At 39.5% G+C, this 22,475-nt stretch overlaps 1 protein-coding gene across 7 annotated transcripts in view; it reads right to left on the bottom strand.

The window, feature by feature from the left end:
- Positions 1 to 4,678, bottom strand: part of ARL15 (ARF like GTPase 15) — a 387,266-nt gene extending 382,588 nt beyond the window's left edge. For 2 of the 7 annotated variants that reach the window (XM_079143490.1, XM_079143488.1), the window contains exon 1: positions 4,528 to 4,678. In XM_079143490.1, coding sequence (XP_078999616.1) covers positions 4,528 to 4,575 — 48 coding nt within the window. In that variant the 5' untranslated portion in view covers positions 4,576 to 4,678. The remainder of the gene's footprint in view (positions 1 to 4,527) is intronic. The other 5 variants (XM_079143486.1, XM_079143485.1, XM_079143489.1 and 2 more) reach the window with 5 other exon arrangements.
- Positions 4,679 to 22,475: the final 17,797 nt, after the last annotated feature.

Below are 22,475 nucleotides of genomic sequence, written 5' to 3'. Positions count from 1 at the left end.
AGAAGTTTAGATCAGAGGTAATTGAACATCACATAAAATCACAAATGTGTCCTCAATCCTTTTTTCAAATGGGCCTCTTTAAACCTTCTTAGCTAATACCTATGGGCTCTGCCCTTTGTAGCATATCATGAGTTTCTGTTCTTGGTTGGTTGCTTAACTTGTTTTTACCCTTTCTATGGTGATGGATTTGTGATGATCCACCCAAGTCTCTTACCAGATCTTCCCTACTGAGATAGATTTTTATCATGGCAAACACAAGCCATGACAAGGAAACTAGGCCAAGTTCACCAGTTGATACAAAGAAGAAATTTCATTAAATTAACCATAGTAAATCCCAACACAATATGCAAAGGCAATGAATATTAACTGACGATTAGCAGCCAAGATTAATCAAGCGTTTTTACTTGTCACAATTGCAAGTCTAATTTTAAATTGTAGTTTGCAATAAAACAAAGAAATACATAAAAGAGAAACAAATTAGAAAGCAAAGAAGCACACCAAAAGTCACCTCTTCCCCTATATGCCTTCTTCAAACTGTCCAGGCAAAGGGTCCCCAAAAGTCACATGCCTACCAGTCATGCCACCAAAAGGACATCATAAACCATCCCCCATAACTTTCAGGACCATGCACAAAGTAGGTTCTGTGAAATTATTTGTTGGACTGGGTTCATGAAAAATATCAGAATGTGAGATTTTTATAAGTATTAATAATCCTCAAAAGATTCTTATGACTTTCTGCATGCTGATTACCACTCCCAATTTTTCCATATATTGAGACTAATCTAAAAGGCAATCCAATACTTATCACTAAGAAGTCATTCCACAAGAATCATAATATCAGCAACATAATCATAATAACACTACCGTTTTATTTTTTTTGTTTGTTTTTTTTGTTTTTTATAATGTATTTTTTTATTGTAAACAAATTTTTTTTATTGTAAACAATGTTTGTTTCTCTGTTTGTACATGGCATAAAGGCATACATTTGGTGTAATCATAAATTTACACAGAGTAATGTTATTTGATTCATTCTGTTATTTTTTCCCTTCCCCCCACTCCTCTTTTCCCTCTATACAGTCCTTCCTTCCTCCATATTTGCCCCCCTCCCTAACCCTAACTCTAACCCTAACACTAACCCTTCCCTCCCCCCATTATGTGTCATCATCCACTTATTAGCGATATCATTCTTCCTTTGGCTTTTTGAGATTGGCTTATCTCACTTAGCATGATATTCTCCAATTTCATCCATTTGCCTGCAAATGCCATAATTTTATCATTCTTTATGGCTGAGTAATATTTCATTGTATATATGTGCTCTTTTTTAATAACTTTCCCTCATCTCATTTAATCATCCCTGGCATTACATGGAACATAACCAATTTTATTGTTGCTAGTTTGAGAGCACAATGGGGAAAAGGGTCAAATCCAAACCAGTCAACATATGAGTGGAGACTGAAAGGAATCTAGAAGTTCATCATGTCCAACCTCCCTCAAAAATCTGGTAAATGTGTTTTTGTCCTTCTTCATCCAAAAAGCTCTGCACGTTGTCCTACAAGTTCTACCTGAGAAAGAGAAAGAATGATTCTGGTACTGCCTGCTAGGACAAAGGCCAAATTTTTACCCAAAGACCTCACAGGTGTGAACATGGCCTGTAAACTCTACCAGAAAAAGGGGGAGAGGTGTGTGGCCTCCTAGGAAGATGCCAGCACCAGCTGGAAAACAGATTTTTATGCTTAAATTGCCAACTTGGCTAAACAAAGTCTATCTTGATAATCTTAAAGTTAAGTGTAAAGGATACATTCTGCATTCCCCAGAACAAAACACCTAACCCAAACAAGATACTATCTTCTGTTTAGAAGCAGGTGAGGAAAGTAGAACCGTCCCTCCCAACTCCACTCATTCCATTCAACAAATAAGTATCAGCCCTAATTATGTGCCAGGCATTGCACCAGCTCATACATATAATTATTTAGGATTTGCAAGTAATCACTATTTCCCTCAAGTCAATAAAAACCTCATCTTAAATGTTATGGTTCTATCACCTGCCCTTGACTGTCACCTCTGAAAACATTTAAGAAATCAACAGCAACCTCTAAGATCAGAGAGCTCCTTCATCTGTTTTACCATCTCAATCCTATTAAAAGCTGCTAAAAATAGCACCTCTACCTTTCTCTTCCTTTCCACTCTCCTCTAAATTAGAAAGGTTAAGTGATGACAACCAGCCCAAAGAACAACGGACAATACACACACAACTCTCCCAACAGCAACAAGAAAGTGGAATACTGAATAAAGAGAAAAGCCATATGCCATCCTACCTGTCAAGTGCATGGTAAGGGCACTTACTTGAGTACACTCAGCAAAATCTGGAGTCCACCTTGGAACGAAAGAACTTTTTTTTTTTTTCCTGGAAGTAAAAGAACCTGGGAATTGATTTATTTTAAAAATAAGATCCCAGATGCAGTCAAAGAGATTGATTTTTATTTTTCAGAAATAGGGCTTTTAATGAACACCATACAAAAGTATGCATAAGCAAACAAGTCAATGTAAAAGGCAGGAGGAAAGGAGTGATGTGCAACATCATTTTCTCTGTAAAGTTGATAAACAAAAAGTAAACACAATACAACCATCTCAGGAGGGCCGTTTTTGTTTTGGGTTTTTTTTGTTTGTTTAGGCCTCCAGTTCACATGTAAAACAGACCAACTCAAAATTGGAGTCACTGATTTTGATACAAAGCTCTTAGTAAACTGGCAAAGAAATTAACCTGCTTTTAGGCTAATTTCGCCCACAAATATTCATCCACCTTCCCTCAGACCAAGTCCAGTTGGAGGTTAACTTGAGTAACCCAGACTTTTCAACACTGTTTTCACTAAATGCTTGTTGGGCTTGGCACCTCAAAGGCAGCTTTGTGATGCAATTTGCAAATTTAAAACACATTCAGTAAATAAAATGATCAGAACCACCTGAATTCCTTTTCAGCACTACTTACATTTCCAAATTAGTTGTCAGTAGTATAGATAATATCACCCTTTCCTATTGGACAATTATCCTCAACAAAGTTTGACTTTTATTTGGGTAGACTGCAAGGAAAAACCATAGTACTGCATAAGACAAGCTGCAAATTAATCATTTAACCAGAAAATAATTGTCTAGGTTACATTTGCAAATCTCTTAACCAATAGGGCACCTTGTATTTTAAAAGAATGTTCCATAATCAGATAACCCACTTAGCCAGCTACAGTAGTGGTGGATAACATCCCTTTATCACCAAGAAAGAGGAAGTTGCGACTATCAACAAATGAACCAAAGAAGAGAATTTAAACTCAGAATTTTTTACTCAGTTCCATTCACAAGGTCATGCATTAGCTGCAGTCACCACCCGTCCCCACACGTTCATCAAGCTATGCAGCTTTAGGAGAAACATTTTATTCGTGTACACTGGAAAAAAAAAAAAAAAAAGCCCAAATACACAGATAAGTAGGAAACCAGCCCTTGCCCAGTGTTTCTTGATCACAAAAGCATTCAGTCTTTCTCAGTACAGCCTTGAGTGTAATTCCTAGAAGGCACTGGCAAATCTCTGCCAGGTCAATCTGCAGTCGAAAACCGAGTGCATTTGTCCAACAAGACGACAGGAGGGTCAATGCTTCTAACGTCTACTTCAGCTCTGCAGGGCAATAGCGGTTCGGTCTAACCCAGTAAACACAGTAATTGTAAAGGATCGAACACAGCTCATGTAAAAGAGAATCCGCTTGACCACAAACAGGCAGCTCCGGGGAAATATAATTTCTGGAACAAAACACGGTGCTTGCATAATTCCACAAACACACGAGTCAAATTTTACGATAACGTTCAGTTCCCGCATCTCGCTGACACCTCCCACTTAAACTTCTCAAGTCTGGCCTAAAAGGCAGCTGGGTTTCAATCCGTGCGCTGAGAAACCGGCGTGCACCACCACTGGACCCATGCGGCAATGCCCCGACCCAATCCTGCTCTAACCAGGTTGCAGTGTAGTTTACTTCTGGCTACTTTATGGTAATGTGTATTTAAAATCCCGCCGAGACCGAGGTCATTGCTTTAGAGATCTAATAGCAACCAAATGACCAGAGCTGCCGGGCACTTAGTGAGCCATTCTGGTTATGGCTCTTTAATAGCACCTGGAGTTCTACTAAGGGAGAGCGGAAAACTCCAGCTTCCCCGGAAAGTCCTCCAAGGGGAGCGCAGAGCGAAGCTAGGAAACCGACCGCTGGTAGAAGACGCCCCGCCGCCGTGGCGGCCCCATCGCTCAGGCAGCCCCGCGCGACCCTCACCCGGCTGGACCCCGCCACACCTTTACCTGTCATCCTCACCACCCAACCTCCCTGGCTGCTGCCCCTCCGAGTCCCGGGCACAGCTTCAGAGCCGGCTGCGGGGAAAAGAACCCCAAAGGCATCCCATCCCAAAGAAAGAAAGCAAAAGGCTGCTCCCATAGGCGAGGAGCCATCGGGCACTGTGAGACCCGGGAAGCGACAGCCACCCCTGCCCCACACCTACCAGATAATCCATGTACAGAAACGCCTCAGTTATCCGGAGATCAGACATCCGGCAGCCTAAAGCATCCGGAACGGCTCCGAACCCGGAAAAAAAAGCAGCGTCTCTGGCTGCAAGCGAGCAGCTCCTGAAAAAGCCAGCAACAGCGAAAATAGCCGAGAGCTGCCGAGAAGCCGAAGATTACACAAGGGGCGCGGCGATTGGCCGGGCGGGCGGGCACAAGGAGAGGAGGACGCTCATTGGCTGCAGCGCCTATAAAAGGCAGGCCTCTGCGGGCGGCAGAAGAGAAGCGCGGGAGCGACAAGGGCGCAGGTTCCTGCGTGGAGGGGGAGGGGCAGCGCAGGCGGAAGAGCGAGTCTGGAGAGCGGAAAATAGCTGTTGCTGCAGCCGCCTGAGTTCTGCGTGTTTCCACAGTCTTTCAGTTGGGGAAAGCGGAGTAGAGCTCCAAGCCCCGGGACTAGGCAGCCTCGTGTCCCCGCCCACCTCCAGTAGGAAGCAAAGGCTGTTCGTGGGAGACGTGGTAATCACCGCAACTTGCTGTCTCTGCCCCGAGTGCTTTCCCAAGAGCTCTGTGGCCTCCAGACTGCACCACCAGTGTAAAATGTTTAGAAGGGTGCTCTCTGAACGGGCACCTCGTACACTACTTAGGGTCAGAAAGAGTCTCCACGCACTCGTCGCCTGAAACTGCAAAGGCAGGCAACTGCAGCCTAATGTCCCTGTGGGTCCGCACAGGGCCCCTGCGCAGCTCAGAGTAACCCAGTTGCGACGCCAAAGGAACCCCGGGAGAAATCGCTTTCCTTCTTCTGAAAGTTGTACTCCCCAAACGCTCAGAAAGGAGAGGTTGATCAGTTTTGCGCATGCTTTTAGTCCAATTACATTGAGCATAAATTCAATGCCCCTGAATAAAATGAGCAATAAAATAAGCAATCCTTGGAAAGGAACAAAGTAATTCAATATTTGCGACCGTATCTCAGTTTAAGAGGCAAAAATATCTATTAGCAGAAGTACTTGAGACTTACGCGTTTCCTGGTAAATAGCTTGGAAATAGGTATTGGGATTTCAATAGTGCATTAACTGCAGTGAGTGAAGAGCCTGACAAGTGAACAAGTGAACACTTTTTGCAGTATTTATTATAGTAATATGTCAGAGGACTTGCTAACATAGTGCGTTTATAAAATAAAACTGTAACCATTAAACAGTTAAGAAATTTCATGATGTTTAATAGACTGTTCTTCCCCAAGTTATTATATATCAAACAAATGAATTTTAAAAAGTAGGTGGAAATAGTTACTTTTATATTTTTTTCCTGGATAGTAAGATTTGGGGAGACCAAGTCACAAAAATACATTTGTTTTTGTTTTCACAAGTATCACGAGGCTCCAGTGATTGAAATGTCCCTCAAGTCTTAGGGGGAATGGAGGGTGAGGATTGATCCCACCTGTATTAGTAATTAGAGCTTGCACAGCAGTTTTTCAGCTGAAATATTTCCGAAGTGACTACCTGACTACACAAATGTTTTAAGGGTTGGATTTTTATCCCCACCCCACCCTGGCAATTTGATACTTTCCTTTTTGGTGTCTTGAATTAACAAATTTCCATAGAAGTTTGCCTGCGGCTACCAGAACAGTTCTGTTATAACCAAGGAATTTACCCTAAATGTGCACGCAATCATAAAGAGATTGCAGTCCTTTAGACTGCTTGGGGTTCGTGAACCATGTGATTTGGGGTGTACTACCTGATCTCTATGAACCTGTTTCCTCAACTGCAAAATGAGAATTCCTTCAGCCTCAGGGTTTTCGAAGTAACTAAAGGACTATGAATACTCAGGGTTCAGGGCTTGACTTTATTAATTTGCACACAAGGGTTATGTGTAAATAAATTTCTGAAGGAATTTCATTTTCCTACTCATGGGCTAACAAATCTTAATAGCTTTAAACCATGAGATCCTGTTTTGATTTGACTTGGCATTTCATTAATTCAAACACATGTGGCTTTAGAAGAGATTTTTTACCTGGATTCTGGAGGTGATAGACTTACATAAATTGTCTTCAGCATAATTGATTGAAACTAATTACAAAAATTGAGCCTTTCAAACTCGATAGCAAAAGTAACTTAAAATGCCAAAGAACCATTTTGTTGTTGTTTTCCTTCTCTGTGAATAAGAGTATTGCAAATAAGGTAAAGGGCTTGAGTTAGCAAACACACATTTTGACCCATTGTCTTAGTGACAAATGATGTCTTGACTACTGCCAAGTCAGACTCTGAAGAGACCTGTCTGTTTCTATGCAGGGAAAGATAACAAACTCAGAAGCAGTTGGCTTCTGCCTTTTCTTTAACAGCTAAGAGTAGAAGACAGTCCCTGAACTGAAGGTCATTAGACTAATAATGGTTCATGATACCTCTAGGAATCATTCAATGGGCCCCAAAACAGGAAGATGAAAGAATTTGTTCATGGAAAATTTCCAAAGGTAGTGCCATGGTACTTCCTTTATTCCATATCATTTGCACGTTGATCAGGACTATCATCTGTGAAAACTTTGGTTCAGTGTAATGTGTTTTTAAAAATCATGTTTTGCATTTTGGAAAGGTTCTTGCCAAAAAAAAAGAAAAAATCCTGAAGCTTCAGAACTCATGGAGCACATTTTTCCAATTAGTTGTTGATCTTCTTGGATGCTGATGTGTTACCTCTGTAAAGAGGTACGTATGCACTTATTTGTATATGTATAAATGGATTATTCACAGCCCACTACATGAAGCTGTAGTCATAGCTGATAAGTAATCACCTCAGTGTTTGCTTTCGAAAAGAGTACACAGAAGTTAGAATGCATTTATTCAACCTACATTACTATATGCCAATTAATAAACTGTGATCTTGAATAAGACATAATCTCATTAATCTAGTCCTGGCCTTGCTTTCAGTAAAAAAGAATGACTGTCTTCCAGATGCATCCGAAAGCAGGTGTAAACTCTTGAAGAAAATGCATTACTGCACAGGTTGTAAGAAAGAGGCCATCCTTGTTGCTTGTCAAAAAGCAAGGAGAAATTCTTTTGGCAGTCCATACTCTACAATTCCATGAAGACTGCTAGCTAAGATTTGGAGGAAATTTTTTTGTTAATATGGCAGTTGTAGGAATCAAAAACAAATATATGTTTACAACTTGGTCTGCGAGGAAAAAAAAGGACATTAGTGACTATTTCCTTCTTTTGCTGTTACTGTTCATTTGTTTGGTATATAACAACTTAGGGGAGAAAGCTGTCTTTAGTAGTTTTGTTTCATGTGCACTCACTATAAACTTCACCGTATCATGAAATGCTCCATAAATGTTTAAAGGATCTATAAAGCTCTATTGTACAAATGTACATTAACAAATCATCTGAGATACTAGTATTATAAATATTTCAATGAATGTTTGCTTATAAAACTGTTCACAACTCACCCTAATGTACTGCACAAAAGTCTCCCTCTGTTCACAGCACTACGAAAGCCACTCAGTCAAGAGGCAAGGCAGTGGCAGAGAAAGAACTTTATTTAATAAGCTGGCTGATGGGAAGATGTCAGGGATGCTCGTCCCTAAAGTACTGTCTTGCCAGAAAGCTCATTTAGGAGGCCAATTAAGTAGGAGATGGGTAATCAAAGACTGGTGGGCATCTTCTTCAAGGTAGAGGTTTGTGGCTAAATGACCCACATCTGATCCTAATTGCCAAGCCATGATATGTTTTCAGTTCTCACATCTCATAAACAAAGATCACTATTTCCTCTGGCTAATCTTGTTACTGATTAGTTTGCCCATATGTAGTTCCTGACATAGTCTGCAGTGGACAGGTTAGAGGGGTAGCTGCCCCAAGGCCCCCTTGTCCAGCCCCAAACTCAAGATAATGAAAGAAAATATATTTACCTAATTATTGTGGAAGACAATGGTCAGGTGATGTTACAGAGGGAGTCAGGCACTAGATCTGGTCTCAATTCTTGGCTTTACTAAGAATAATTCCTGGAAATGAAATCACTGGTACAAAGGGTGTGAGCACTTTTCCTACTCATTTTTGTGCTGGACTATTGTCTTCTCTTTACCCCTAACTCCAAAGTACGACTCTATTATCTTACCTCATCCTTATCTTGATTGAGTACATGAATCTTCAATAGCTGAGAGATGGTATAACTCTAGAATAACTCTTAAATCATGGACACTCCTTTTTTGGAAAAAGTGGAAATGTCCAGACGCTGAATTCTGCAGAGGTCACAGGCACTTACTCCCTCCAATAACTCCTGTGACTCTAGAACTCTATCCTGAGCCCCGTTCCCTATTTTTCCAGGTAGTCACCTTAACCCTCACTTCTGATTTATTCCAGTCCTTATCTTTGCTTTCTAAACAAAGTATCACTGTCTCAGAAGATAAACCTCCTCAGAGTGATGTGCCTCCACATGAAGCTGCAGTCAGAACTTAGTTCATAAATGGAAGAGGTCAGAATAAAGTTTAAGGTTAGAACTGAGAGTAGGTTTCCTGTTCTTAGCATAGTGGCCTACTTGCAACTCAAACTGTAAGGAATCTTAGCTGTAATTACTGACCTTCAGTTTTAAATCTAAAACATATCCATGTCTAATGTAAATGTTTACTGCAAGTAGATATTAACATCTCATGTCTGTTTTGTAAAACTCAGAGATCTAGTCATCCTGATGAATATTTGTCACTACTTACCCATGTGAATTTGGATAGGTCACCTGTTCCTTCTGGGTTTCTGTTCACTTGGATACAGAAGAGAGGTGAACTAATCACTAGATGATTAGGGCTCACTCTTAGGTCTAGAATATTGTGCTCCTGATTAGGGAGAAAGGAATTATCCTAAAATGATGACACCTTCCTCATAGAGGTTGACCTGGTTTTGAAATGTCCAAGCAAGATAAGACATTCAAAATGAAGAGTCACCCCTTAAAGTGATAAATCACTATACTGGGAAAAGGTAACTAGATCTCACAAACAGTTACTATTTAGGCAGTAAATATCAGGAAGCTATGTAAATCCTTCTCAATACCTCTCCAAAATCATTTAATCTCCCACATGTAGCCTTGAATTGCTGATTTTATTAGTTTTCAATTTCCTCTGTAACAAATTACCACAAATGTAAAGACTTTAAACAACACAAGTTTATTATCTTTAATTCTGCAAGCTAGGGGTTCTAAGTCATATGGGGCTAAAAGCAAGATATTTTATACCTGGTTCCTTTTTGAGGTCCAGAGGGAATCCCATCATCTCTCCCAGTCTCTGGTGGCTAACAGCATTCCATGACTTGTGGCTGCATCATACCTGTCTCCGTGTCTGGATCACATTGCCTTCTGCTTTTCTGTAGTCTGACCTCCTTCCACCTTGTGACCCTTGTGATTGCATTTAGGTTCACACACAAAATTCAAGATATCTCCTCTGATAAGAAATGTAATCAATCTGCAAAGTTACTTTTGCTATATAAGAAAAAATACTCACAGGTTCCAGAGATTAGGACCTGAGTATCTTTGGATGCCATTATCTGGTCTCTCACATTGCTCTTATGATATATGGAAAAAGCAAATAGTTGCATGGAAAGCCAGGGTGATGGGCACAATTTGCTAATGACTGAGGAACCAAAAAAGTGAGGTTAAATTCTCAACCTTAGAAATGATTTTGGCTTCTTTCAAGATTTCCATGTAAATAAACTTAATCCAAACTAGCATTTGACTCAAAGTGCCTGCAAGAAGGTGAAAATTTCAGAACAAGGGAACTACAATATAAAGCTAATGAAGAGTTGGTCATTATGTGCCAGCTAAATAATGATTTCTTATCCAGGCATGAGATTATGAATGTCTAATTTAAACTGAGCAACATAAGCATGTGAGTACTGTGAACAGACAAATATGTGTTCATTCATTCCACAAACCTATTTAGTAAGCACCTATTATACACTAGGAATGCTAGGGGAATAGGATCCTTGCTCACATAGGACTTAGTCTGTGTGGATAGAGACAGGAAAATTTTTCAGCCAGTGGTAAATACTATACAGAATTAAGTAGACATGCTAGAAGATAACAGGGAAGCATACTCTGTGCTAGATAGTCACAGATTGCATCTCTGGATTGTGCTAAACAATACTGTTCAATAAAACTTTTTGCAATTAATGGAAATTTTCTATGTTTATGGCTAATGAGTACTTTTAATGTGGCTGGTGGTCACTATATTGGACAATGAAGACGTGAAGTTGGAAATATGAAAGTTTGGGGGTTGGGGTTGTGGCTCAGTGGTAAAACACTTGCCTGGCATGTGTGAGACTCTGGGTTCCATCCTCAGCATTGCATATAAATAAAAAAATGATCCATTGACTATAAAAATATTTTTAAAATATTGTTTAAAAAAAGAAAATATGGAGGTTTTCCATTAAAACATTAAATACCCCCATCCTGACCCTCACCCCCACATGCCAATAAAGGAATGAGAAGTGATCCACAAAGAGAATTAAAGACAAGGTGCAGTGCATGTGGAGAGAGGATATTGGAAAACAAAGTGGATAAAGAAGTGGCAACTGACATAACTATGAAAACTAGAGAAGGGAAAACCAGCGAGGAAGCTGATTCCCCTGCCACCTCAAGATGAGAGGCATCCCACTCTGAGGTAGGAGCCTAAAAATATCAAACAGCTCAGGAACCTTTAAAAGAGGTTGTTGAGTCCATTGACCTGCCTTACTCCAGGAAGCCAGGCCTCTGCCCCGTGCAGACAGAGTGAAAGTTTACTCCTAATGTTAACCAGGAGAGGGCTTGAACTTGGGGCCGCCACCACAATGAAAAGGCAAAAAGTAAATTTAATACAAGGTGGAAGACAGCTAGAGAAATCACCAAAAAAGATAAATGTAGAGCAAGTGAGCCAAGAAATTTAGAAATGTCACTGTGGAAGTCACAATACCCAATTAGATGTTCCAAGAAAAAAAAAAAAAAAAGGCAATGATGGGAAGAAATGATCAAAGTTCTAGTCGACATTTGAGGACTGAAGACTATGCAGTTATACACTTGGAAAGACCCAAAAGTGGCCAGAACAATGGATGCAGGGGAGGACTTATTACCATTTAAAACAACTACAACTATTTAAAATCATTCTGGTGGAAGCACCATACCAGGAAGATTTGCCATCAGCTTCTACCTAACATTACAGGAGAGGGGAAAAAAAAAATCCAAGCTGACACTACTCTGGAGTACAGAAAAGGAGCACAGCCAGGTTATCTCAAATGACTATAATAATCTCGATACCCAAACCTGATAAAGGGCATTGAGAAATTATATCTGTCTCAATCACAAAGATGAAAAATATTGCAAAAAACTTAGAAATGTAGAAGGGAAAAAAATGCACGAATTTTGTGACTAATATGGGCTTATCCCAGGAATGTTTGTATTCTTAACATTAGGAAACCAGTCAACTCTCCACGTTAAACTAGCGTGAAAGATCAGTTATTTTATATATATATATATATATATATATATATATATATATATATATATATACACATATATACCAAAAAAAGCAATAGGAAAAATTCAGTCTCCACTGGTATTAGTCTGGTAGAGTTGCCATAACAGAATACCACAGACTGAATGATTTAAACAACAATTTATTTTCCTACAGTTCTAGAGGCTTGAAGTCAGAGACCAAGGTTCTGGCAGGTCTGGTTTCTCCTGAGGCCTCTCTTATTGGCTTGCATATGTCAGCCTTCTCATTGTGTCCTCACCTGCTCTTTCCACCATGCACACTCACTCCTCTGTGTTGCTCTAAGTCCAATTCTTCATAAAAGGACACTAGTCATGCTGGATGAGGGCCCACCCTAACAGCTTCATTTTAGCTCAATCACCTCTTCAAAGGCACTATATCCGAATAATCCCACACTAAGGTACTGGAAGCCAAGACTTTAACAAATATTTTTAGGGGGGCATGATTTATTCCAAAATAACAATCATAGTTCACAATCTAAGAGAAAAAGGAAACTTATTCAGACTGATGGACATCTATGGAAAGCTTACAGTAAACATACTCAATTGTGAAACATTTGAAATTGAAAGTGGGCTTTCAAGTCAGAAACAAGACAGGGGCGACAGCTATTGTGGTTTCCATGCTACCTTGCATTGTAGGTCCTAGACAAGATAATCAGACAAATTATAAACAAAGAATGGAAAAGAAGACACAACTCACCTATAGGTTGACATCTGCATGCCAATTTTTACAGTTAAATTTTTGTCAATCCTTAAAAGTCAGTATAAAGTTACTTGTATTTCCAGTCACTTAGCAACAAAGTTAGAAAATGTGTTTTAAAATGTTTTTTAATGACCTTTAAAGTAAAAGCTTTAAAAGCCTCAAAGAATAATTCTTACCACTATAGGATTTGAAAGAAATTAAAATCTAAATAAAGAAATAAAGTGTTCGTGAATGGGAAGCCTACTGTAAAGATGTAAAATTTTCCCCAAATTGATTATTCACTTAAAACAATAATAACCAGAATTGCAGAGCACATCGCCTGGAAACATTTCTTAGTGACACTTAATTTGAAGAGCGTGCCGGCTTCTCTGTGAGTTGAAGCACCCATTTGCTGTATGTTGCTGGTGGCATTTATCATAGTGTTCCATGTACAATGGTAAGGGGCATAGATGAATTAGTCAGTCTGTCCAGGTTTGAATCTTGGCTTTACCTCTTTCTAGTTCTGTAAGCCTCAAGCACATTAACTTCTCAAGTTAATGCATTACCCCACTTTATAGGTGAAGAAATAAATACCTACATCACTGGGTTATTAGGATTAATAGTTAATGTCGTGCACTTAGAACAGAGCCTGGCATGCAGCAAGCATTATGTAAGTGTTGGATGCTGCTGCTGTTTTGTTCTCTCTCCCACTAGTCTGAGTTCCTTGAAGGAAGAAAACACTGTCTCATTGGATTATGCAGCTTTAGAGTCTGCTTCAGTACATGGCACATACTCAAATGTTAGCCGCAATGTTACGTAACAAAATAAATTGGTAGTCAGAGCTGGGGAGGATCCACGTGTCCCAAAAAGTGTCATATTTAAAGAAGTCTGAAGTATTTGAAAAGTATTTGTGCCTTAAACATTAAATACCCAAGACATGTTCATAGCAAAAATGCCCAAACATGATCCATAACAACGCTTGTGAAAATATTCTTTTAATTATCCAAATCTTACCTCTTAGCTGTTAAGAAACTTTTGTGCACCTATTACCTGAGAGTCTCCCAGCACACCATGAGTATGGTATCCAAGCATGGATGGTCCAGTGATCAGTGTTCAACTCATGGAATCCTGAGTTGTCATCCCTGGTACATACAGGGTACCCCTCTCAATTCATTTCCTTTATCTAACTACTTCCATTCCCTTCCTCCAATAGGAAACCATTCCAATGTGCCTGACATAATATCTCCTACTATGTCGCCTGCCAGCCTCATCCATGTCTCTGGCTGAACAAAAATTCTTAAATTTAATGTAAACAGATCATCCACTTTGGGCCTTATGACTGAATCTTAAGTTAAAAAAGTTTTTTACCTGCCACAAAATCAAGAGCCTCCATCTTCAATAAACTTCATAGCATTCCCTTTCACTTTGAGGGAATTTATACCTTGGTAGTCCAACTTCTCTCTCTCTCTCTCTCTCTCTCTCTCTCTCTCTCTCTCTCTCTCTCTCTCATCTCTCTCTCTCACATGGAGATTTAACCCAGGAGTGTTTAATCACTGAGCCACACTCCCCAACTCTCAACCTTTATATTGTTTTAACTTGAGACGGGGTTTCACTAGGTTGCTGAACTTGGGCTTGAATTTGTGATCCTTCTGTCTCAGCCTCCCAAGCCCTGGGATTATAGATATTCACTGTGCCTGGCTGGTAGTCCACCTTTTGTATGTAATATGAAGTTCGGATCTATGTCCATCTAGTTAGCCAGGTGTCCAGCACCCTCTGCTAAACAATTCATTCTTTCTCCCAGCTATAGGTGGTACTACCCTTAACCTGCATAAAACTCCATGTATGTGTGACTCTGCCTCTAAGCTCTGCTCTGTTTCATTGACCTATTTTTTCTGTGCCATTATAGAGTGTATCTCTCTGGCTTCTTTCTCCCTCTTTCACTCCACTTCCTTTTTATGTTGGCTTTATCCCCTGCACTGCAAGACATAACTTTTGGAGGTGAGGGGCAGGGTATTAGGCTTGTGGATTCAGAATTCTCTTTAGCAGAGCAGGCAGAGAGAATCTGAACTCCCAGGCTGGCAAGTGTGTCCCTTCTGAAGTCCACATATCATGCAGTCCTGGTCCTCCTCTCTGCTTTTTTTCCTCCCAATGTGCCTTTCTACTCAGTAGCAGTAGTCTGCATGGCTTATGACACAAAACAAAGGAGAAAAATCCCTTGTGACTGAATTTTTCTTTCTAAATAATTTATTTTAAAGTTAAATCCTCCAGAAGCAGTTGGCTTTTAAATCAATTACTTAAATTTGGAATCATCTCTTCTTAGAAGGAAAAGAAGCCCTAAAGAAAATAATGTGCATAAAAATTATCAATTAACTAATGCTTCTTAGAAGCAAGGGGATTCACAAGGGCCATGCCTTTCTAGTGGCTTCCTCACCTCCACCATGACTGTGAGGGCTGGCCCTCTAGGTGGTGGTTAATGCCTCTTCACTGCACTAATTCATCATAATGCATTGTCTTTGAGAGCTTTTCCTTCCAACAGGAATCTATGGTGTCACTGTTGAATGTTCTGGAAAGTACTTATTCCATCATGGCTTTTTATTTTCTCATTATGTGTGTAAGTTCCAGGGTACATCACAGCTGATTGATGGCGTACACATGGTACTGCAAAATCTGATACAGGAAACAAAGGAAGAACGCCATGGAACTCCATGCTGGATGTTATATCATGCCTCCGAGGAAATCAATCAGAGAATAATTTGGAATTGGTAGAAGTCATTTTAGCATTATAAAGGGCATCATAATGCTACACTGGCCACTTTTATTAATAGGAACTGAAAGAAACTGAACCAAACATGTCACTTCATGGAATTTCAAGGGGTCCAAAGAGTAAATACTAATTTACAACACGAGGATCACGTGCTGTGCTATAGCTAATTAATATAATTCTAATTCAGTTGATTCAAAGGATAAGATCAAGTTTTGGCAGAAGACAGATCTAGGTTTCAATCCCAGGTGCTTTATTAGCTGTGTGAGCTTAAGAAGGATAGTTAATCTTAGACTGTTTCTTCATCTTTAAAATGGATATAAAATACAGTTCACTATCTCGAGCTTGTTACAATTGAACATGAATATACTAAACATGGAGCTGGCTGGCCTCTGTACTAGAAGTGTCGGAGGCATTGGGTTTCCATAGATAGTACCTCTGAATTGGTCTTGATGTGGAGGAATCCTGCTTCACCTCCTACCATTTAGGGTTGCAGGAAAATTACTCACCTTTAGAATTTAAAATGTTGATGAAATGAAACAAACTAAGAAAAGGGGCAAAGTGAAAAGCAATAAAGAGATGAAGATGACCATCATTGATTCTTCTCTGCCTTTCACTAGTAGGACCCAAAGTAGAATCTGAAGAAACTGTTAGCTGAACAATGTAGTCATAATAAGTTGGCTCTGTGTGCCACTAACCTCTATATTTTGTGCCAAGTATATGAAAACAGTGAAAATCTTTAGTAGGAGACCCCATATTACAACAAAAGTAAGCGATTAACCATTTCATTTGGCTCACTTGGCCACTGGTAAATACCACATCTCTCCTCCAGCAGGTAAATAAGAGCCAGTGAACACAGTGTTCAGATTGTCTCTGACAGATGCCCATGCACAGAAATTCAAAATTACTGTTCTTCACTTTGGTTGGCAGAAATACATATTGAGAACATCCAATTAGGTAGAGCTCTCATTATATAGAAGTGAGATATTGGAAAAATTATTATAGAAAATTGCCATGTTAGATGAACTACTTTGAATCTCAAATTACTTGTTAAAAATATTCTCCACACAACATACTACTTTAATAATATCTAGACTCTTAGATTAAATGTTCCTGTCCACAAAGTACAAAGATGTAAGCAGTGCTTTGGATGAACTAAGAAAGTGTATTGTTCTAATGCTCACCACACCCCAACTTTTAGGATATATTTAAAGGGAAAAGAAGAAAAATAACAAATGTTCCCTGGTACATAAGTAATTGTACAGCATCTTATTAACTAATATTAAATGAGAATTCAGCTTATGCCCTTTAAGAAGGTATTATAACCCTGATATGATACTCTTCAGTAAGAAGACTGCTGGAGGGTTAGTTAACTCAGCCCTGGTATAGCAGGATTAACAATTTTGATTTGCTACAGGATAAATTATTGTTCTTTTACCACAAAGAGACACTTCAATAAGTTAACTATTTTTTATGGCAAGGAAAGTAAATTATAGTAGTACTTGGACCACGTGCAACTCTTATTTAAAATTAAGAAATTCAGTATTGAATTGTTTCTCCAAGCCTCAACATTGGTAGAAGTAATTAGCAATCAGGAGATGATTGATTTTTATGATTGATTGGGGAAGCCCTGAGACTCTATTTCTTTGTTGAAATCTCTCGGGAAAAGATTATAATTATTAGTATGTAGAGGAATATCAGTCATAGTTATAAGTGTTATTGTATATAGGGTATTTCACAACACAAAGCAATAACAAACTATCTAATTCTCAGAATATCAAAAGTCATTTTATGAAAATGATTTCACAAGCCACAAACCTAAAATTTAATGAGTTACTTCCTAATGTGTTATATGTGGACCCCCCAAAAAACACATGTGAAAACACAAACCTATTTGCATAAAGTCACTACCAAGGATAATGCATTTCATTAAAGGCAAAGGCCCTTGCCTTGAGTTCACAGTTATCAGTTGGTCACTTTCAGGTACTTTTATATTTTGCAGGACTGGGGACATGATTAAATTGTAGACCAAATTACAATGTTTGAGTCTTCTTAAGTCTTTCCCTTTGTGGTCTTATTTGATACACTAAAATTTCCATATATCTTATGTGGAACGCATCACACATTGTCAATAAACAACTTTGCATCATGGTCTGAAATTCTAAAACAGAAATTGACATTGCTGGGCCATGGAACAGAAAGGGAGGAAATGGCTGTTCTGTATCTTATCAAAAGTGATAGGCTCAATTTTCTGAAAGTCTAAAACATCGCTTGTATTGAGAAGAGAGAAGGGCAAGAAGGACATGTCCAAACTTGCAAGTTGATCCTGAGTGCTATCCCAGCCCTGACATCACGGTTGCAAGCCTGGAGAAAGAGAAGTCTCTTCACAGATGAACAAGATCCTCATTTTGTAAGGGACAAGTCAGGCCACAGTGCATTTTTAGTAAATGAACAGATGTTTTTGATAAACCTGTAACTTAGAAGGATTCATCATGGTCATTATGTTTGACAAGAACAAAATTAAGTAACTTAAATTAGTCCCAAGGAAAAAAAAGCTGCATAGGCAATCTATGAGCTGACCAAAAACTGGGTAGTCCCTTCTAGAGTGCAGACTGCTTAGGCTCCCTGAATATGCTTCTGCTCAAAAAAGGTTTCCATTGGAAGAACCACAGGGGTGAACTTATATATGAATTTGTAACAATTTTCTATCTAAAACCTCATAAAATAGGATAGTTAATACTTGGTTCAAAACTTTGCATCAGATTCACAGCACCGACTAATTAGAGAAAAACAATTGTTAAATACTACCGTGTTCTGTGTAATAGGGGCTCTGGCATGCTTTTTAGGTCACAAAAAGCCAGTACCCTCTTCCTTCAGGGATGGCAAAATAATTAGTTAACATCATGAATTATGGAGACAAAGTTCATATAAGTTCAAACTTGTATTTCTTCTTCTAAGGGCCAGGTAATTTGGGATCAGTTATTTAACTTCTCCATGCCTCAGTTTCCTCATCTGTAAAACCCTATTGAGACTACTCCCTTAGAATTGGTTTGGATTAAATTAGTTAATACTTGTAAAACTGTAAAGCACTTAGAATGGTGCTTGGCACATAGGAAGCATTGGAAGCAATTATTTTTTCACACATGATTCTTCAGGATGGCTTGGATCATAACAGAAGGGCAATTAAGGACTAAATTTCAGAGCCTGGGAAAGAGATGGGACAAAGAAGGCCTTGAGATAAAGGACTTGGTTTAGTGGAGGGAATGGGATATTTTAAGTGATGGGAGGAAGCAGAATTGAGCTTGGTCTTTAAGAAGAGCAACTGAACCAGAGTGGCACAATCAGGTTGTGAGAACACATTGCCCAGGCAAGATGGAGAGCTTAACTATCATGGTTGGGGAAATCAGCCTCTGACAGGAAATCATTGTAGTTTCCTCAGGGAATGTTTTAGAAATAGTAGTGGGTTGAAGGGGAATAGTCTAGAAGCCTCTCTGTTAAAATGCACTGAGACCCATGCAAGAATAAGCAGGGGAGGTAACTGCTATAGGATTGGACGTGGGAAGAACAGAGAGGAGGCAGAGCTGTCTCCAGAATCTGAGGATGCCTTCACACGGATATTTTCTCTAGATGAGATAGACAGAAGGGGCCCAGGGTGCGTCACGCTCTAGCAGAACACAGAGGGAGTTTGGGAGTTGGCCTTGCCCTTTGTATCTGAAGGTTTCCAGATCATCGTTTACGAAACTAGGAGTGAGAAAGAAGGGGTCAGACTTCTGAATATACAAGGGAATGTCCTGGATATTGGAGCTGCGTTCAATACAGCTGCTTGTAATTAGAACCACCTGAAGGATTAAGTGCTCACCAGGGCTGGTACTAAGGCAGAACATGAGCCACAAATGAGCCCTGGGTGGAGGGTCAGCATAAAAAGCCTTAAAGCCATTTAGTATTCTTTTCTAGCTATGCACTTTCTGTGTCTTTTACCTTAATAAATGGACTATTATATAGTATACAGTATTCCACAGGAATTAAATACTCCACAATTGTAAGCAAGACTTCTAAAAAATATTTAGAAGTGCTGCCTACTCTCCTTGATTCCAGAAGAATCATGATAGAGTAGGAAGAGCCTGAACTAAGCAGTCTATATTCTCTTCCTATTAACCAGCTTAATCGTTCTGAATTTCAATTTCTTTAAAGAAGCAAGGGTTGAACTATTTTATCAATATGGGGATTTTACTAATTTGTGTTCCTTGGCAGGGGACACTCTCAAAGAGACATTTGCTATTGGTTCTGCAAATAAAGACGCTATCTAAAAGATAGTTTGTCCTCCTATGTTCCATGATTGTGATAGCACAGTAGGAATTGCCATAGGACACTTGTTCATCACCAGCCCTGAATGCCTTCTTTCCCTAAATAGAGCTGTTAGGCTCAGATTGTCCTTCTCACCTCCCTCTCTGACCCATCATACTAACCACCTCACTCAGGCTTCCTTGCCATGGGAAACAACAGCTGGAGACAAGGAGGTAGGACTGGAAGAGGGGCTGAACTCCTATCCTGCTGTGGCAGGGTGTCTCAGTGGTTGCATCTCTCCATACCTACAGCTCTTGTTGGACAGTGGACTATGATGATATTCATTTTGTCCTTTGCATGAAGGTGGCAGTGTCTTCCTCTGTGGGTAGTTCTTGGTGCTTTCCCCATCCCTGTTGATTTCCCTACTTACTCCTGCCCATAAAACTGTCTGCCCAACTCAATCAGATTGACCTCTTTCCTACCTCAACCCTTTCTTCAAGGAGCATTCAGTGATGAAACCAAGCTGATATAATCAGACATTCCAGATGAATGTGTAACTTCATGAAAACTTATTTTATATGGGCACATTTTCTTTGTAAGAATTTAGGTATGTTACTTTATGCCTGAACCTTGTGTTTAGAAGGAACATTTTTAAATGGTATGAGACATGTTGAAATAACTTAGTTTTTGAGGGAAACCATGAAGTCAAAGTTTGATTTTAAAAGTATGCAAATTAAGTACTTGAATAAGCGTATCATACATTACTAAACAGGCTAAGTGCTGCTACATGTAATGGAATAAGGGATTTATTATAGGGTGAAGACCTTGCACAATTGTGGGAACTAGTGGAGGAGCCCATGGAGGCTGTTGTCTTTGCATCAGCTGCTGAGTCTGTGTGTTGGCCGGACCAGCAGGTGTGAAGACAAGCAAAGGTAAGCTTGAACCCCTAAGGACAAGGTGGAACCTGTGAGGATAAACTGGAATCCACCTCTGTACCATAGGTAACTTGAAGAAGCTGGCTCCTTTTACCACTGAATCTCACAGGCCTGTGACCCAGGATTTGGAGAAGCTGGAAGAGATCTGGTGGTACCAGGAAAAACCGTGGGCTCAGCGCTGCCTAATGTAGGCAAGGGCAGCAGCTATCAGCACACAGTGTATGAGCTTCCTGCGCCTAACTTTCAGAGGGTAAAACAACTTCTGCTTTATAAATCTTCCACAAGCCTCTTATAGTCTCTGATATCTCAGGAGCATGGAGGGATGGAAATTCTGAAGAACAGGAAAATCTTCAGCATAGGAAATTTAACTGAGTTCAAAGTCACTCTGTACTTTAATCCATATGTACCTCCTCATTCAGACTAATCCTCTAAATAAAAGCCGTGACAAAATCATGCTTCCACCCAAAAGCCACAACTATCACTTGCCACCACATCTGGCAAAAATACTTTAACATTTTCCCCCAAAGAAGAAAGATCCCTTTATCACCCCATCTTTGGGTGATGTTCATTCCTTTTTTCATCTGTTATACTCCCATTGGTATCCTTTAACTTATGCTGAGGTATCAAGTTATTTGCGATTTTGTAGGGAAATAGAAGGAGGGAAGAAAAATTATATATAATATGTGTGTTTACCTATATAGATGTATATCTATGTGAATACATTAAAAATAAAGTGTAAATACTCATAACTATTTCTTGTTTCTGTAGCTGATCCTATGGTTTTTTTCCTCACTATTTCGTATTCTTTGCCCTCAACAAGCCCTTTATGTTCTCCTTGCCTCCTGAGATGACCCAAGCCCTTCAGAATCCTGAAGGATCTGAGACATTTCAAGCCCTACCTGGATTGGGTTTTGTAATTTTCTACCAATGTATTCATCTCAAGGTGCGCATATTACTTTCTTTGGGCTGCCATACAAATTACTACCAACCAAGTGGCAGAAAATAGAAATTTATTCTCTCACAGTTCAGGAAGTCTAAAGTAAAAATGTCAGCAGGTTTGGTTCCTCTTTGGCAGCTAAAAGGGAGAAGAATCTGTTCCAGGCCTTTGTCCTGGCTTTTGGTGCCTGAAAGTCCTCAGTGTTCCTTGGCTGGTGGCTGCATGACTCCAATAGGTCTCCACCATCACACAGCCATCTTCTTTCTGAATCTCTTAGTCTCTTCTTTTTTTTTTTTTTTTTTATAATGCCAGTCAAACTGGATTAAGGCCCATCCTAATTGAATATGACTTCAACTTAAGTTGATTTCATTGGCAAAAACCCTATTTCCATATAAGGTTATAGTCATAGGTACTACGGGTTTAGAATTTCAACACATCTTTTTGGGAGAAACGGTTCAACATATAACAATATAGGATACTTAAAGGTGCCACAGGAAATCTCCAGTGTATCAGACATATCCCTCCTTTATAGTAGTGAGTAGCCTAAATTCCGCTTATAGTCAGGATCAATCATCTCAACGAGTATATAACCTCCTTTTTTGCCTGTTGATTAACTGCATGAGGAATACAAAGTGGTCAGGTTGCAGTCTCAATTTAATGAAATCTTTTCTGTATCCCCTGGCAGAAGTATTCCTCACTTGGGAATTAAGGACTCTAAATCAGCAGAACCTAAAGTTATGGGGTCAGGAAGCAAACTTTTGCCAGTGCATCACCAAAGGTAGTAGTAAGAAGAGCCATTCCTATTTACAACCTTGATTCCAAAAATCCTAACTGTGGGAGAAAGAGCAAGCTGGTTT

This window comes from Sciurus vulgaris (genome assembly GCF_902686455.1).
Source record: "Sciurus vulgaris genome assembly, chromosome: 6".
Taxonomy (NCBI): Eukaryota; Metazoa; Chordata; class Mammalia; order Rodentia; family Sciuridae; genus Sciurus; species Sciurus vulgaris.
Note: the sequence above shows the minus strand (reverse complement) of the source record. Positions and strands in the feature narration are given on the sequence as shown.